The sequence below is a fragment of the Camelus dromedarius genome, chromosome 4 (assembly GCF_036321535.1).
Source record: "Camelus dromedarius isolate mCamDro1 chromosome 4, mCamDro1.pat, whole genome shotgun sequence".
Lineage (NCBI taxonomy): Eukaryota > Metazoa > Chordata > Mammalia > Artiodactyla > Camelidae > Camelus > Camelus dromedarius.
This window is the reverse complement of record NC_087439.1, coordinates 59736743-59753715: the sequence shown is the minus strand read 5'-3', so window position 1 is coordinate 59753715 and position 16973 is coordinate 59736743. Positions and strand designations below refer to the sequence as shown.

At 39.6% G+C, this 16973-nt stretch overlaps 3 protein-coding genes across 3 annotated transcripts in view; all 3 read right to left on the bottom strand.

Annotated features, from left to right (window-relative positions):
* The window catches only part of ANKAR (ankyrin and armadillo repeat containing), a 54815-nt gene extending 49956 nt beyond the window's left edge, over positions 1 to 4859 (bottom strand). The window contains exons 1-2 of the mRNA XM_031451800.2: positions 4530 to 4859; positions 2172 to 2807 (exon numbers count right to left, since the gene is read on the bottom strand). Coding sequence (XP_031307660.2) covers positions 2172 to 2772 — 601 coding nt within the window. The 5' untranslated portion in view covers positions 2773 to 2807; positions 4530 to 4859. The remainder of the gene's footprint in view (positions 1 to 2171; positions 2808 to 4529) is intronic.
* Positions 4860 to 7882: 3023 nt separating this feature from the next.
* Positions 7883 to 12807, bottom strand: ASNSD1 (asparagine synthetase domain containing 1). The gene is made up of 3 exons (XM_031451791.2): positions 11344 to 12807; positions 10870 to 11051; positions 7883 to 8443 (listed from the first exon to the last, which is right to left on the bottom strand). Exons 1-3 carry the CDS (start codon positions 12805 to 12807, stop codon positions 8167 to 8169), a joined length of 1923 nt encoding a protein of 640 aa, XP_031307651.1. The 3' UTR covers positions 7883 to 8166.
* ASDURF (ASNSD1 upstream open reading frame) lies at positions 12760 to 16773 on the bottom strand. The gene is made up of 4 exons (XM_031451799.2): positions 16571 to 16773; positions 14745 to 14798; positions 13522 to 13597; positions 12760 to 12899 (listed from the first exon to the last, which is right to left on the bottom strand). The coding sequence occupies exons 1-4, from the start codon at positions 16658 to 16660 to the stop codon at positions 12829 to 12831; spliced, it is 291 nt and encodes a 96-aa protein (XP_031307659.1). The 5' UTR covers positions 16661 to 16773; the 3' UTR covers positions 12760 to 12828.
* Positions 16774 to 16973: the final 200 nt, after the last annotated feature.

Genomic DNA, 16973 nt, shown 5'->3' with positions numbered 1-16973 from the left:
AGCAGTCAGAAGGCAGTTGCAATATGTAAGCCTGGAGAAAGGGTGTATCAGGGTGTTGTAGTAGAGGTAAACCAAAGTGGATGATTTTGAGATATTTTAGAGGTAGAATCACAATGGTCAAGACATGAATTCCCATCCAGGAAAGGAGAATTAAGTAGAACTGTCAAGGACTGACATTTAGCTATGTATCAATATGGCCACATTGTTAAAATATTGAAATCTTCCACATTGCTTGATAAATTGGATTGCCCTGAGCTCTTTGAATGCCTCCCTCCCCTGGGATAGCCTGGGAAGCTCCACGATCCAGCAAAGGGTACACACAACAAGCAGGAGGTCTCATTATTGCTGATGTCTGTTCTGACTGGTCAGTGCTCATGCTGTGCCAGTGGTTTATTTTGAATATCACCCCTGAATATGTAGGCAATGGAAGACAGGCAACTTTAGTCTCTGGGTCTCCGCACCTCCACTTGCAACTTTATTAAAATGTTCCTATGTGTGTCTGCTCCCCTCAAAGGAGCACAACTGTGAGAAAATCCTCATAGAGGGTGGCCTCAATAAGACAGATAGCTGGATTCAATAGACCAGATGCTGGGGCATGAAGTTGCCTGATACATCTGACTTTACCATCAGCTAAGCCGGAGCCCTCTGTCCTTAGTTACAAAGCAGGACATATGCTCCCTCCTGCCCGGCCATGTCTCTTCTTACTACTGATGCTCTCACTGGATGATCCAAAGGCTCCTGTGACTTTAACATATGAATGACTGAATCCTCAATGTACACCTCTACCCTGATCACGGTCCAGAATTTGACTTTTCTAATGGAAGTTTTCAGATATCTAGAGATATCTGAATCTAAAAAGGCTCATTGTTTCTTTACCAGTCTGTCAGCTCTGGGCTCTGCCTTGCCTGACACATGCCAGACTGGAATGATGATTCCTTAGTCCCACCTCCTCTCTGAGGAGAGTCTCAGAGTAATCTTTGTAAAAAGAGAAGAAAAGCAAACCCAGTTTTTGTCAAAATCGTCAAAGCTCTAACATTAAAAACTACTATCCATTCCTGCTGATCCTTAACCTCCACAGAGCTCAGGTCTTCACAAAGCTCCTGGCATCATCTCCATCAAGAAGGGCAAACCATGTAACTTAGTTTTCCAGACACATCTCAGCCAATTCAACTATGCAAAGATGTCATCTGGCTTGTGCCAAGTTCTCTACTGTTGTCCAGTAACTTAGTGAACAGATTACTAGATAACTTCCAGGACCGAAGGGTCATCAACTATGAAAATGACATCTTAATTTAGTTACACAACCTGAACTAGCCTTGGAGGTCCTAGAGTGCCAGAGTTCACTTCTGGGTAAATGCTACAAAATGTTTTGAAGACTTTGACCATGCCATATTCTCTTCAACAATGCCTCTGCATGACGTGACAGTATCAGTAGCCTTTCAGAGGGAACTACGAGACCACTCAAGACAATACAGAAATTAATGGAATTTATTAGACATTACTGGCAGTATTTTGCATTTCTTCACCCCAGTTACCCCAAAGCCCTGAATAACAAGAAGAGATTTATTATGTTCCAGTTAGAGCTATAATCTTTTAGAAGCCAGCGATCCTTTGATCCTCTGGTACTCTGCACCTGCCTAGTGGCATTTGTGCTGATTGCAACATTCCCAGAGGAGGAGAATTTCTGTCTATACTTACTACTCTTGGAGCCTGCTCTCAACAGAAGTTGATTACCCTGCCTGGAAATGAGAGCTATTAGCTATCTAAACCGTCTTTGAGACACAGAGACACCATCTCCAAGAGATGGTACTGCTTGCTGGTAAAGAAAAGCTACAGAGCCTGAAACATATCTGGAAACCCAATCTGCAGCAGGTGAGTCAGGCTGCCTTCTTGTCATCAAGCAAACCTTATTCCCCAGGCATCTGAACATCACAGCAATCTAGCCACAAATACAGCAAATAGCATAGATGGCAAACAAACACTTCTGTGGCTCAGGTCCCAACCAGAATTCAGGAGGTAACATTGAAAAAAAATTAAAGTTTTACTGAAACCATAGATTCTTTGGAATTTGAAAAATATGGCTAAATACATAAAACTGAGTCACTGATAAATTACTTCTAAATTTTAAAAAATGACTTCTAATAAAAATAAAACATATTAAATTCTCTTACCTGCTGAACTAAACTCTGCAAAAATATCTCTCTTTGTTTGAGGCTTCCCATCTGGATCGATGTCCATGATGGTTCGCCACAATTCAGAGAATCTGGCTCGCTTTTCTTTGGGCATGTATATTCCGTGCCATAGTGCTTTCAACATGTAGTCAACACTGATCAGAATCTGCCCAATTCTGGTGTCACAATAAGCTGGAGGTAATTGACAAGAAGAACTCTGATCATAGTTAGCTTCTAAACTGATCGACGGGATTTGATTTAAGCAATAAATTCCAATAGCCAATTCCCTTATGATCTGATGGACTTCTCTATAGTCCAAGAGGGCAGTAGTGTCCATAGGAGTGAGTAGGATTGCAGTGGAGAAAGCTACATTATTTATTTGACTCATAATTCCAGATGGGGTGTCTAGTTGAGAGCGGCCATCTTCTTTGGCAGACAACCAGCTAACTAGGGCAGTCGTTAGCAACTCCTGTACTTCATTCCGATCATACTTTTCAAAAAAAGCAGAAGCATTTCTCTGTACTGCTAAATTTTCCAGGTAAGTTTCTTTGTCTTGACTTTGATCAAATCTAGGTAATCCTTTTTTGGACAATCTTAACATTTCTAATTAATCCTAGTGTGTCCTTTTTGAAGTTTCTGCAATAAATAAAAAGGAAAAGACAAGCCATAAAATTTGCCATGTAATGAAGCTGTATTTCTCAAGAAATAATTTCATCATTACAAGCTTAATTGTTTCATGGTCAATCATTTTCAATTATTTTTAAACTTTTTTTTTTTTATAATTGAGGTATAATTGACATTCTTTATCTTAGTTTCAGGTGTACAAGGTAAAATAATTTTATATTTGTATATATTTTGAAACTATCACCACAATAAGTCTAATTAACATCTATCACCATACACAGTTACAGGATTTTTTTTCTTGTGATGGAACTTTTCAGATTTACTCTTAGCAACATTCAAATGTGCAATAAGGTATTAACTACAGTCATCATGCTATACATGACATCCCTATGACTTATTTATTTTATAATTGAAGTTTGTACCTTTTGACTCCCTTCACCCATTTTGCCCACCCCACCTCTGGCAATCACCAATCTTCTCTGTATCTGTGTGTGGGTTTGTTTTTTGTTTCTTTCTTTTCAGACTCCATAGATAGGTGAAATCATACAGTATTTGTCTTTCTCTGTTTGACTTATTTCACTTAGTAAAATGCCCTGAAGGTCCATTTATGTTGTCACAAATGGCAAAATTTTCATTCTTTTTTATGACTAAATAATATTCCATTGTATAGGTATACATACTACATTTTCTTAATCCATTCACCAGTCAATAGACACTTAGGTTGTTTCCATATTTTGGCTGTTGTAAATAGTGCTTCAATAAACATGGCAGTCTATGTACATATATTTTAGAGTTAGTGTTTTCATTTTCCTCAAATAAATACCCATAAGTGGAACTGTTGGATCATATAATAATTCTAATATTTTTTCAGGCTTAAACTAATTGTAGAATAAGCAATTTGAAATTTGAATTATAATAAAATTGTAAAACCTTTGACATTAATCATATTCTTTTCAAAAGAAGTCAAAAGATACTAAAAAGTATGTCAAAAAGAAATGTCAGTTTATACATAAGAAGCCACGGTTGCATACCTATTCTTTTTTGTTGTGGAGACTTTTTCCCGAGGTCTATTTTGTTTTCAGTTTTGTTTTTATTTTTAAGCAAGAAAATAAAGACTTGGCTTTAAAAGAAAAAAAAGCAAAGACAAGAAATACCTGCTTAACTTTATCTCTGTGCAATAGAAATAGAATTTCTGTGCAATGCCTCTCTGTTCCTGGGATAATAATAACTATAATCACTATTTATTGAGCACCTACTATTTGCCCAGCTCTTTATACATATTATTTATTTAATATAACTGGACCCTTTGTACATTGTTCTCAAATCTAGCCTGTACCGAAATTACCTTTGTTAAGACAGATTGCTGGACCCTATCCCAGTTTTTGATTCTGTTGGTTGGAGTGAGGCCAGAGAATTTCCGTTTTTGGACAAGTTAGAGGTGATGTCGAAGCTGTTAGTTTGGGCAGGACACTTGAAGAACCCAGATCAGAGAGACAGGCGTTGGCATCCCCACGTTGGAGACTAGGAAGGTTACAGAACGTGCCTGACTGAGGTTTCACACCTTCAGAATCAGAACCTACCCAGGTTCGCCCAACCTCAAGACCAAGACCTGTGCCCACACGGCCACGGGAAATGGGAAAGGAGAGAAGAGGAGGGGGGAGGGAGGGAAGAGGTGAGGGGAGGGGCGGAAAGGAGGGGGAGGGGAGAACAGGAGAGGAAAGGGAAGAAACCTACTTTGAAATGTCAGTGTTCTTGTACAGGAGAAGGAAGGGGTGTCCACGCTGGTCTCGGAGTGTTCCTGCGGGCGGGGGTTAGCGGTCGCCTCGAACGGCCTCTCGCTGGGCCCGAGTCCGCCGTCACGAGCCCCGCGTGGGCGAGGGCGAGGGGCCCCTTTGCGGGGAGGGCTGGGAGCGACCCTCCTGAGCCGAGGGCCTGGGGAAGCCTCGCCTCGCGCAGCCGCCCCGCCCTCCTGGGAGCCCTGGGCCTCGCCCGCCGTCCAGCGCTCGGCCGAACCCTGCGGCCGCCCGGGCGCGAGCCGAAACCGTTGGTCCTCCGGGCCTGAGGCGGCCGGGCGTCGCCGCAAGGGGGCGCCCCTGTGCTCCCGCAGGCGGGCCTCCACGGCGTCGCGCTCCCTTGCGGCGGCGCAGGTTCTTCCCGGGCAGAAGTGCCCCCTCACCCCGCCCTCCCGGTTAGAACTCAGTCCTGCCTCGGGCTCTGCGCGCCGTGCATCTGCACCATTTTCTGCTTTCAGTGTTTGTTTCCGCGAAAGCCAAAAACAGAGTGGCAGAGGCGAGGGCGCCAGGCTCTGAGCTGGCCCTGAGTTGGAATCCCACCTCCATCATCATTCTTTCGTTCAACGACCATTGACGGAACGCTTATTGTGAGCCAGGCACTGTGCTCGGAGTTGGAGACCAAGGAAAACGGCAGACACAACACCCCAAGGAGCTTACAGTTACACAGATCATTATACAGCTGTATTTAAACAGTGCCATACATGGGAACAAAACTTTACATAGAGAATAAGAGGGATTTGGGCACAAAATTAGCGGAGGAGGTAGGTAAGGGCCAGACTCTGCAGGTTGCCGAGTTAAAGCTTTTGGACTTCATTCTAAAAGTTTAGGCTAGATTGGTGGCAGTAGATGGTAGTGGCAGGCTTGCATTGTGACAGTGGAATGGAGGGCTGTGGATGGGTTTGAGAAATAATGAGATGGCCTGGTGGTAACAGACTGAATAGTGATAAAGTTGAAAAAGAAGGTGGTTGTCTAGGTGACACCCAAATTTCTGTCAGGAACAACAGGGGACTGGGGCAAGACTAAGAGTTCAGTTGTACCCGTGAGAGAACGAAGTAGAAACGTCGGATGTGCCTGAGATACACAGGTCTGAGCTGAGAACGGGCTGCTGTGGTTAGACGTTATACATTTGGGCAGACTTCAGGTAACTGAAGCCAGGGCAGTGGCTGAAATCAAGGGCGAGACCAGAGGAGGAGAGTTGAGAACCCAGAATGGAAACCTGAGGAATTTAATATTTAAAGTGTGAAGTGGAGAGGGTGGAGTCAGCAAAGAAGACAAAGAGCAAGTAGTCAGGGGAGCAGGAGGAAAACCAAAATTGGTCACAGAAGCCAAGGTAAGTGTTTCATGAATAATGGCCAGCTTTATTGGATGCGGCTGCTAGGTCAAGGGAGATCAGAGCTTTTCCACTGAATTTTGCAACATGGAGTTTTTGGTGACTGGGGGCAGAATTTCTCTTACTCCAACCATGTCATTATTTTAGCTGCTGTGGTCGTAGTGAATAATAGTAAATTTGTGATTGCTCTTCCTGGGCAAGAGATGTCAGAAAGTCGCTGCCTTCTTTAAGAGATTTGCACATTTGTACTTATGAAGTAGTAACAATTTATGTAAATTCCTGTATCTAAAGGTTTTTTGTTCAGGTACCAGACGGTTTGTTCTGTGTCTCAAATCTTGGGAAAGATTGTTCCTTTGTTTAAGGATTAACATAGACCTTCATTCCAGAGTTTATGGGATTAAGTTGCAAGAAAGTTGTAAACAACCAGGCCCTCTGGGGACTGAAGAAAACCCTACCAAAACCAAAAAAAAAACGAACAAAAAACACGAACACTTGCTGGAGAAGGTAAGCTGGAGTTTCCCTTCAGAGATTCAATTGATTAAATTATGCATGTGAAGCTCATAGAATAGTGCCTGGTATATTTTTACCATTGAACTGTATTGTTACTCAAAAATTATTATTAAATTCAACTCTAGGCTATGGGGCAAATCTTAGTTTATCTACTCCCAATATGAGCAACATCTGTTTAGTGCTCAGGACCATGTACACTCTTGCAGTTGTCTGCCTTCAGACAGAAGAATGAAAGTTATTTATGTAATATCTAAATCTGGTTTGAACATTGCATTTACCAGGGAATAAATTCAGGGCATGTGAAAGTCTCTGATATGTATCGGCCAGAATTCTGAAATTTCTTTCCCACTATGATTAAAAGAATCAAAGTATGTCCAGATCCAGAAAGGGTGTCAGCCCTGACTGGGGACAGATCCCAAACATGACCTTGGTATATGGTGGTCACAACTGAATAATGTGGGTGGATGTCAGGTTGGAGTGCAGTGAATAGGTGAAAAGGTGGAGAGGATGAGTGTGGATGAGAGGCAAAAGAATGTAAGCAGAAGATAGAGGACCTGGGGTGTTCATTTTAAACTGGTATAGACTACAGAACATTTTAAGTAATGCTATAGAGAAGAGGCTGGAGATACTAAAGAGATGGGCATAAGGTTTCTGAAAGGCAGGAAGGGCTGGGGTACAGAGAACAGGTGGATCCACACATTTTTCTTTTGAATGGGAAGAAGGGAGAGAAGGATGGGGGCACAAACAGGTGCGTTAGAATTTCTGGTGTTGGAAAGGGCTGTAGTTCTTGGCTTGATGACTTGGAGTTCTCTGTGAAAAGCGTAGGTCATGAGCTGAGAATGGGGAAAAGAGGGAGATTAGAGATCTGTGGGACAGGAGAATGTTTAAAATAGTTTTTAAAAGTTCTCAGAGTGGGACAGTGAGCTGCCTCAGGAGATGAGCCACGTATTGCTCAGGAGTGTGAACCTCAAACTTAGCTTCTCTACACCTTAGTTCTCTCATCTGTCAAATAACAACAGTAACAAATTGAGTTATTTCTGGATGTAGATACCATGAAAAGTAAAAGCTGCTTTTCTTCTAGTGTTGCTGGTGGGACATTACTCCATGTAAGAGTTCAAAACAATGTTAATATCACAGTTTAAAATATCCATGTTGTAGAGATCATCATTGTAAGTGAAGCAAGCCAGAAAGAGAAAAGAAAAATGCCATGATATCACTTATATGTGGAATCTCAAAAAAAGAAAAAGAAAAAGGACACAAAGGAATTACTTATTTATAACTCAGATGATTGATGTCTTGAATATGTGTAAGCACATTTGACTGTCCTTTATGATTGGATTACTGCATTCTGTTGATTCTTATTTTGTGGTTGGCTTTATTCCTTTGATAAGTATGTAAGTTTAAAAAGCTAAGGCTCTAATCTGTTCTTAGAAACAATGAACAGTACATATACGTGAATTTTTAAAACAGTTTTATCTCTCAATGAGTTGCTCTTCCTAGAATAAACAGGTTTACGTGAGAAAAAAAATACTAGACTTTTCTATTAGGAAAGTTCTATTAGGTTGTTCTTTCAAGTAGTCTCTCTTTCTCTGGAGTGTCGATTTGAATAAGTTGGTTGTGTTAAGCTACAAAGTTAAGTAAAAATTCACATAATGAACTTTAAAGCCACATTATACAACAGAGAGTCTTTTTTTTTAAATCATCATTCAGTAAACGTTACACTGTGAGATATTACATTTTAATCTTTTTCAATAGAAAGGTTTTCTAAGGAACTGACTTGGAGCCTTCCACATTTATCAGATGCCTTTTCATTATTCTTTTCCATTTTTGCAATTCTGGATCCAAATTGCATGGCCCGTTTCGGCAGAACAGCAGAGGTTGTCAGACCAAGTTCCACTGCTGCAAGACGCAAAATTAGTTTTTCACCAATTCCACGGGGTAAAGTCAAATCTGCCTTTTCCCAAATTGGTAGGGAATTTAGGAAGGAAACAACATTTTCATCCAGGAAAGGAAATCTAAAATAAAAAGTATAACCACTATTAAAAAAAAAATCAATCTGTTGTGTGATTATTTCTTTTGTATTTTATTTAATATGTTAAAATTCACAGTATAAATTAATTCTTGATGGCACTATTTTTCTAAATTAAAAAATTCTAGCTATTTACCCAATTTTACAGCTAAAATTTAATCACACTAAAAAGTATTTCACAACACCTGACTAGTTTTAATACATATGCTAAAAGATAAATTCTCAAATTTTTTCACAAGATATCTTTGGGGATGCCCTGAAGACAGCATGGTCTTCAGTCAGTTATTCAATCTGTGTGTGCTCTTTACATGTCAAAAGATACTGAATTTAGGGATACAAAACCAATATAGAAGAGCTGTATTATCCTGAACTTGTGAAACATTCACTTACGGTAAAACTTTATGGCATCAAAATTGTTTAGTCACATTTAAATTGATTAAATGGTGACAAATAGGTATAACAGAACAAAATATTAGATCAAAAAAGATAACTTTCTGCCTTTTTGGCTCCCCTAATTTCCTACCAAATTCTGTTCTTTTTTCATTTAAAATACTCTAATCCCTTCCCCTGCCCCACAATTCCTTAAAATGCAGTACAGTTACACTAGTGTTTCTATTTCCCTACATTTTATTCTAGCTTAACTAGAGAGAGCAAAAATGGCAAAGGCATTTTTTTATAAAAATGAATTAACTGTAAAAGCAAATTTAAAGAGAAGCTAATCAATAGATTACTGTTAATATGTATGCCCAAATCCATAAGTTGGTTTAGATCTAGCCCCTATAATGGTTTTTGTTAAATCACAATTCTGTATTAGCTGTATGTTTTAAACATTCTTCTGATCCATTTTTACCCAAGGGTATCATATGGAGGTCTTTAGAAATGTTATTGCTTTTACTGAATAAAATAAATTCCCTTTTCTCTGATCTAGCTGAAATAGTGGACTGAATTTCTCTTTCTCTCCCATACACATACACTCTTCAAAAGGAAAACATTTTACACACTCTGTATTGTGGCATTGTGTATTTCCTTATAATGAAATTTTGAAAATTATGACAGAATAATGACCTCGTAGTCAAAGTTTTACACATGGCAGAACTGGCAACACAGGAATGACAACCATGTAAAGGCAATCATGGTTCAGTGGGAGGCAGGAAAGACTGGAGTAGAGACAGGAACAGTGAAGTCTGCGAGCTGGTGCATGATGCTGTTCCCACTCCCACAAAGCTTATCTGGACTCCTTGTTCTTGCATGCTTGCACCCTTGTAGTAAAACTACCACTTAGTAAATTAACTGACTTGAACAAATTTCTGCTTTTTATAATTAAGTGACACATCTTTTATCCTTAATGCTTTAAAAAACTATATTCAAACACTTGTTTACTATCATCAGAAATAGGTTGTAGGTAAACATAAACCCCTAAGGTTACAAAAGAATATATACATGAAAGTGCCTGATTTCTGAAAGTTTTAGGTAATCTGCAACATGTGACAAAATTGTGTTCAAAAAACATATTACAGAGGGGAATCTAGGATTGAAACTACCGTTTAAATCAACGTGAATCTATACAGGCATACCTTGTTGTATTGTGCTTCACAGATACTGCCGTTTGTGTGTGTGTGTGCGTGCGTGTGTGTGGCAGGCTGCGCTGAGCAAGTCTATCAGTGGTGCCATTTTTCCAATATCATTTGCTCACTTTGTGTCTCTGTGTCACATTTTGGAAATTCTTGCAATATTTCAAACTTTTTCAGTATTATCATATTTGTTATGGTGATATGTGATCAGTGATCTTAATGTTACCTCTGTGATTGCTTTTTTTTAATTAAGGTATATATACATTTTGGGGGTACATAATGCTATTGCATACTTAATAGACTACAGTTTGTGTAATATGACTTTTGTATGCACAGGGAAACCAAAAACTTCATGTGAGTTGCTTTACTGCAGTGGTCTGGGACTGAACCTGCAGCATCGTACCCAGGAACGCCTGTACATGCAGAAATGACTCTAGAGGCGAGGCCAGGGTCTCTCACACTGGAGGAGAAAGCTTGGGAGGAGGACTACGCCCTTACTGGGAGGGAAGCAAACATTTAAAACCAAACAAAGCCCTTTAAATACTTTCTCTCAGTATTTCACTATCTCAGTTTTACAGTCTTTCTCATTGTAGTCTTAAAAGCAATCACGTCATTATATCATCTATGAAAATTACTGAAAAGTCATTTATTTCTTGGAGGATGAGTTCTGGCCCTTCTTCAGCTTTGCTTCTCACTGACTGACTGACTGACTGAAATATAAAGCCAAGATATTGCTGCTACTGTTATTCATTTGAACGGTCTCCAGAAAAAAAGGAATTTAAAATCTCCTTTTACAGCTTTTACAAAATTACCCACTCGCCCTCAGATAGATAACAGTTACCTTGCTTCTTTTCCATGATCGCCAATAACTCTGTCATCACGACCAAGATTTCTGGAAGAAATTCGACCGAGTTCCATCGCAATTTCCTTATTCAGTCCTTCCAACCCGTGTGTCTGAACGCGGGCACGATGGCGAGAATAACCTGCGAGTTGCTCATCTGCACCAATTCCAGTAAGAACTACCTACAAAGGTTTAAAGAAATTCATATAATAGTGTTACCTACTGTACAGTCAGGAAAGCAACTAAGATAAAGGCAAAGCTTAAAAAAATCATAATCCCAAAGATAACATTTTCAGAGAAAAACCACAAGGCAAAGCCATAAAATAAAAAAATGCCCAGTTTTTAAAAAGTCATATATATTGTGCTATAGTTTAAGTGCAACTGAAACATGCTATAGTCTTGCGACTTAAATGCTAAAAGATTTAAGCGTCAAAATTCAGTCTCAGAAGTGGTGAGCCCAGTGCTGTGTCCTACCTTGGCAGCGCTCTGGTATGGTTTTGCTTCATCCTGGGTCACTAACCAACCGGCTCCTCTAGAAGCAAACCAGACTGCACAGCCAATGCTATCATCCAGCACCGTATCCAGGGGATGAACTAGGTGGGATATTCGAGTTCTCCTCAGTTTTTGAAGTTCTTCCAGAGAAACATTAATTTCGACAAAATTCCAAATCCGGGAAGGACTGGAAGCTTGTAGTTCCTTTAGCCCTGCTCTTCCTGTGATTCGATCTGGTACATTGAATTGTTCACCGGGACTAGCAGCAGAAGCAGCAGTGACATTTTCAGAGCATTCTTCAGAAGGTATTTCACAATGATCTTTCTGTCTTCTCCCTTTTTTGTTAAAACTAGTTGGTGTGGTCTTTTGTTTAGTCATGAAGGCCACATTAAGAAGATCAATTGGCTCATTGAAAGGAATATGACGGTCAGCGAGGGCTGCAATAACCATGGAGTCTATACCCCCAGAAAACAGGATCGCAACATTTGCTTTCCTCTCACTAGTTTTCAAAACTTCACTTGATGTCAGGTTTTCGTCTCTGGGTAAACACAAGACACGTCTACTGACTGCAACAGTCAGGACATCAATGAACTGCTGAACTACTTTCTTCATGCATCCATTGGTAAGAAAGACCTGAAGGGTCTCTCTTGTTGGTGGGATGCTAGAAATGCTACTGCAATGGACCCCAAGTGGGGCATGTGGCAACATCGTATTTAAAGGAATGACAGGTTCTTTAAGATAAAGTTTGGCTTCATTTGCTACCACCGATACAAATGTTGGCAAGTCTGCTGAAATATGAGTCAGACTATTGACACATTCTTTGATAACATTCTCCTTAGAGTTATGTTTCCAAGGATACAATTTTAAGACAACAGATTTGGAAATGGAAGTAGACTTGAGATCAATTCTGAAAATTCCAGATGCTGGAACTTCTTGCCACTGATTGGCCACTCCAGATGTTTGGGAACCAACTGAAGAGAGGCAGAAACTCTTGCCCAAATTACCAAAATGCCAAAGCAAGCTACGACGACCAAAAAAATCCCTACCAAACCATAAAGAATGACTAGATGCTTGATAATATATAAAAGACCAAGGACCTTGGACTTCTGACAAGAGTGACAAAATATCAGATTCATTCTCACAAGAGGAAAGATAATTAAACATTATTTGAGTATCATTTTCTTCAGCTTCAACTTTTATTCCACTAAAGACTTCTCCATTCCAGAGGAATACATTGCCTCTTTCATCTTCCACAGGCTGGGCAGTCAATACACCTCTTAAGTGAAGGACATGACCAGAAAATAAACACTCGTAGTTAACATTAGACTTTAACAGCTGTTTACTGCTATTGGGGCCTCGACGTTTAAGATTACACAGTAAATCCTCTTTCAAATCTTCACCAAAATGCTCAACAGAAAAGCTTACGGCACAACAAATGCCACACATTGTGATGTGAAATCAAGTTGACTATTTCTTGACTTTGGTTTTTTCTGAGTTTTCTATTTCTTGGTATTCTTTTCTCAGCTCATCCAGTATACCTGTGGGGGAGGGGAGAAGAAATATTGAGTGAAATAAAAATTCTTGGACCTTTACCTAGTAATTCATAGGGGAAAACAAGCTATTTACCAAGATCACACCATTTGAGTACATGCACTGTGTTAGTTCAAATAATAATTTACAACAGGCTTCTAATGAAGAATGTTTATCTTTTAGAAACCAGCTTCTGTTCGTTAAATGCTTAGTTTAACTCAGGCACCGAACTACGCACTTTATAAATATGTACCATTTTATTTAAACCCCACAAGACTTGGTGGCTCAATGTGATTCACTCAACATCACAAAGGTAGAAAGTGGTAGAACAGTATTTCATACCTAGATCTGTCTAAAACTCGAAAGCTTATGTTAATAATTATTGCTTTCTAACGTATCTCATTAAAAATTTTTTTCCCTATATACTCATCTTTGGAAGGCTAACTTGAGGAAAACCAAATCACTGCATTAATTTTATTAATAGGTATAACACCATCCAATCTTCAGATATATATATATATATGAACATTCAGATATAGACAGTATAATTTAGACTCTACCATGAATTTCTACAGAAAGACCACAAAAGAATTTCTGTGCATTACCATATAATATACCAAAAAAACTTACTTTTGCTTTCAGAAAGCATTTCTGTTCGGTCTGCAAGAAAGAATATGTTGCTGTTCTGTTGCTGCCTATATACTTTCTGCAAAACATAATTTAGGCTAATATCATGATTTGATCTAAAAAGCAGATGTCAAAACTGAACCCTATTCTTGAAGTTCGGTAACATACATTTAGAATAATACCTTAGCAAATACAGATAAACAAACAAAAGTCACCCATTATCCTACTGTCTAGAAGCTGCTACTGCTAACACTGAAGTAAAACTCTTTTTTTCTCTGCATATACTATAATACCACTTTCCTTTAATAATATTACAGTTTATTTGGTCAGTACTCAAGTTTAGACACTTAGGGTGTTGCCAACTTTTCACTATTATAAATCAATGTGATGAAGGCTTTGTAGCTAAATTTTTGTGCACTCATCATGATTCTCTCCTAAGTATCAATTCCTATAAATAGAACTGTTGGGTCAAAGAGTAATAGTTTTAAAGCTTTGATGCTTTCTGCCAATTTTCCCTCTAGAAAGTCTGTATCAGTCGTATCTTCAATATTCCACGAAAGACAGTATCAGAAATGTCTAACCTGTCAGTTATCAAAATACTCTTTAAAAAGCTTTAAAGGGCTCAAATCATTTCTTCCTTAACTTTAAAATGTCATTTTTGGCAGTATAATTACACACGAAGCAGTAGCTTACTTGTTTATGAATACATTAATGGAAATGGCATTAAATGACCAGGTTAATGATTTGGATGCTTGATGTAAAAAAATGTGGAGGGGGAGAAGCATTTGTCTTTTTTGTTTTTTCAACTATTATACACATTCACTTTGTCTTTTTTGTTTTTTCAACTATTATACACATTCACTTAAAGGAATAGCTTCCTGCCTTCTCAATACATTTAAAGTTAATTTACTTCAAAAGAAAACACCAAATTCAGGTATAAAATAAATACCATTAGTAGTCATTTGGTACAAAGGTAATGTTAATTGCATATGATGGGGAAAAGGTATTAACTATGATTATTATATAGATATTTGTATATAATAAATATATAAAATCTTGGACACTTTTTGCTTTTTGCAACTTAACTAAGAAGGTGTTGTAATCTTGTAAATTTTGACATAAATGTAATATAAATCTTATATGTAGTTCTTGTAACTTTTTTGTATAGTTAATAAGATATAATCAAACCCTTTGGCATACTATTCAGAATAACTCTAATAACTCACCCTGTTCTTCTTCAGGTTAGAAAGTTCATCCACGACAACTTTTTGTTCTTTAATCTGTTGAAATAAAGAAAACTTTCTTAAATCAAAGGTTATCAAAGTATGCTCAATGAGGGACCTTTAAAATTAAAGAGCTGGGATAAGGGGTGATAATGTACTGACTGTCCGAATGGGCAGTCTGTGAATACATAGATTCTTTTCAACAGCAGTCTGTGGTGAGTGCAGGTGGAGGAAATTTGGAGGAAGAAACAGTGATTGCACTTGTTAAGTGTCAGTTGGCCCACTGAGCCCAGACAGGGAGTTGGTGTTGGTAACCAGTATACATATTCATGCAAGAGCCATAGTTACTAAATAACATTTTTACCTTTTACTTAAAATAGACAATATCAAAAAAAAGACAATATGCACCAAACATAATACCAATTTTTCAATGATTTAAGTTATATTTTAGCTTTTTCAAAATAGTAAATGGAATGAGGAGCGGGCTAGTCTCCCCACTTCTCATCCCCACCAGGTACTTTTCATGATTTAACTAAATGGTGCAGCCAGACATTCAGAACAAGCAAGTAGTACTAAATGCTCTATCTGGAGCAGTGTGACCTATAACTTTCCATCTTTGCTTTATTCCTCTTTGTATCTCAAAGGCTAGCACACAGCTGACACTGTGGAATTAGGTCTTACTTTTTATTAATAGGAGCTGTCGCAATTAAGTGGAAATTACGTTTCTTTGAAACTCTTTTCAGTAAAGGTAGTTATCTTGTGAACATGATTGATTACAGTATTACTAGTGGCTCTAAAAGCAGATTAAAATCTTTGTTCTACCTCTCACAGGGATCTGTCATATATCAGCATAAGTCACCTGCTATGGTAGTAACTAGAGTGGGCTGTATGGTTTGAAAATTCACCTCCTACAGGTATGTACCCTTCCATCTCTCCAACTGACAGTGTAGTATCTGACTAGACTGAGTTGAATTCCAAGACTGAATTTGTACAACTTTCTTGAGACTTGTTATTCATCAGAGCTTTCCCATTCATTTTATGAATGGTAGACACACAGGTCAGTTTAGTTCTTCAGACAAGGACACTGTGACAGAGGGACCACAGACATACCAAACATGCCACTGTTAATTTGGGACAGAACCAAAGTAGCACTTAGGGCACCTACTACTTGAAAAGGTTATAGCCATCTTCATCTTCAATATATTTTAAAGGTTTTGTCTATTTATGTCGATTAAGATTTATATTGATTTTCTTCTCTTTTGGGGTGGACGTGGTGGGGAGTAGAAAAGTGATAGATACGTGTTTTAGGATCATTGCTCTGGCTATAGCGAAGAACAGACAGGAAGAAGGTAACAATGGATGAGGAGAGACCAGTTGGGAAATGTTTGAAGCGTTCCTGATGGTAGATAAACAAAAGTGGCTGGCTGTGGAAGTTAAGAGTGTATATGGAGATAAAAGGACATATTTGAAATAGGGTTCAAAAGTAAAACTGCTAAGACTTCGTGATGGACATAAAGGTTGGCTCCCAGTTTACTGGCATGGACAACTGGATGGATGATGGTGACATTTTCTGAGATGGAGAATACTTGCAGCAGATCTAGGGTAAGTGATATTTCTAAAAGTAAAAAACAAAAACAAAAACCCAACCAAACCTCCGCCCCACTGCCACCTGGGTCTAATCTCGGGGCAAATTTCACGGTCTCTCTTTAACTGGAGCTGTCAAAGCAGCCGGGCAAAGCCGAGACCGGACCGCGCGCCCGCTTGGATCTTCGCGGACGAGCAGCGCCCTGTTCCGAGCCTGGAGCCTTGTCACCTCGTCCCACACTCACCTTGCTGCTAAGATCTTCCTTGTGCGGGGTCGAGATGTCGGCAGGGACCAGCCCGGCACCGTCCTCGGGTCGCGCACCCCGGCTGGGCATCTCCACGGAGCACCAGAAACCCAGGACGTGAAAAGCGCCCCAACAGTTCTTGCCCCCAGCCTCAGCGCTGGCGTGCTCCCAGGGTCTCCACCCCTTCCGTGAGCCCCACCAATGGCGTCTGCGCGCTCCCTGGAACGCCTGCGCAGTCCAGGTCGGGCCAGGGAGCAGTTGCGCGCGTGCGCACTGATGCTTAGGGAATCACGTGAGCAGAGCCTGGCTGTGGAGTCCGAGAGGTTCCCGAACCGTCCCCTAGCGGAGGCGATGTTGAAACGCTCTTGTGGTTTCTTCAACCCGCTGGCATCCCATAGTCTGT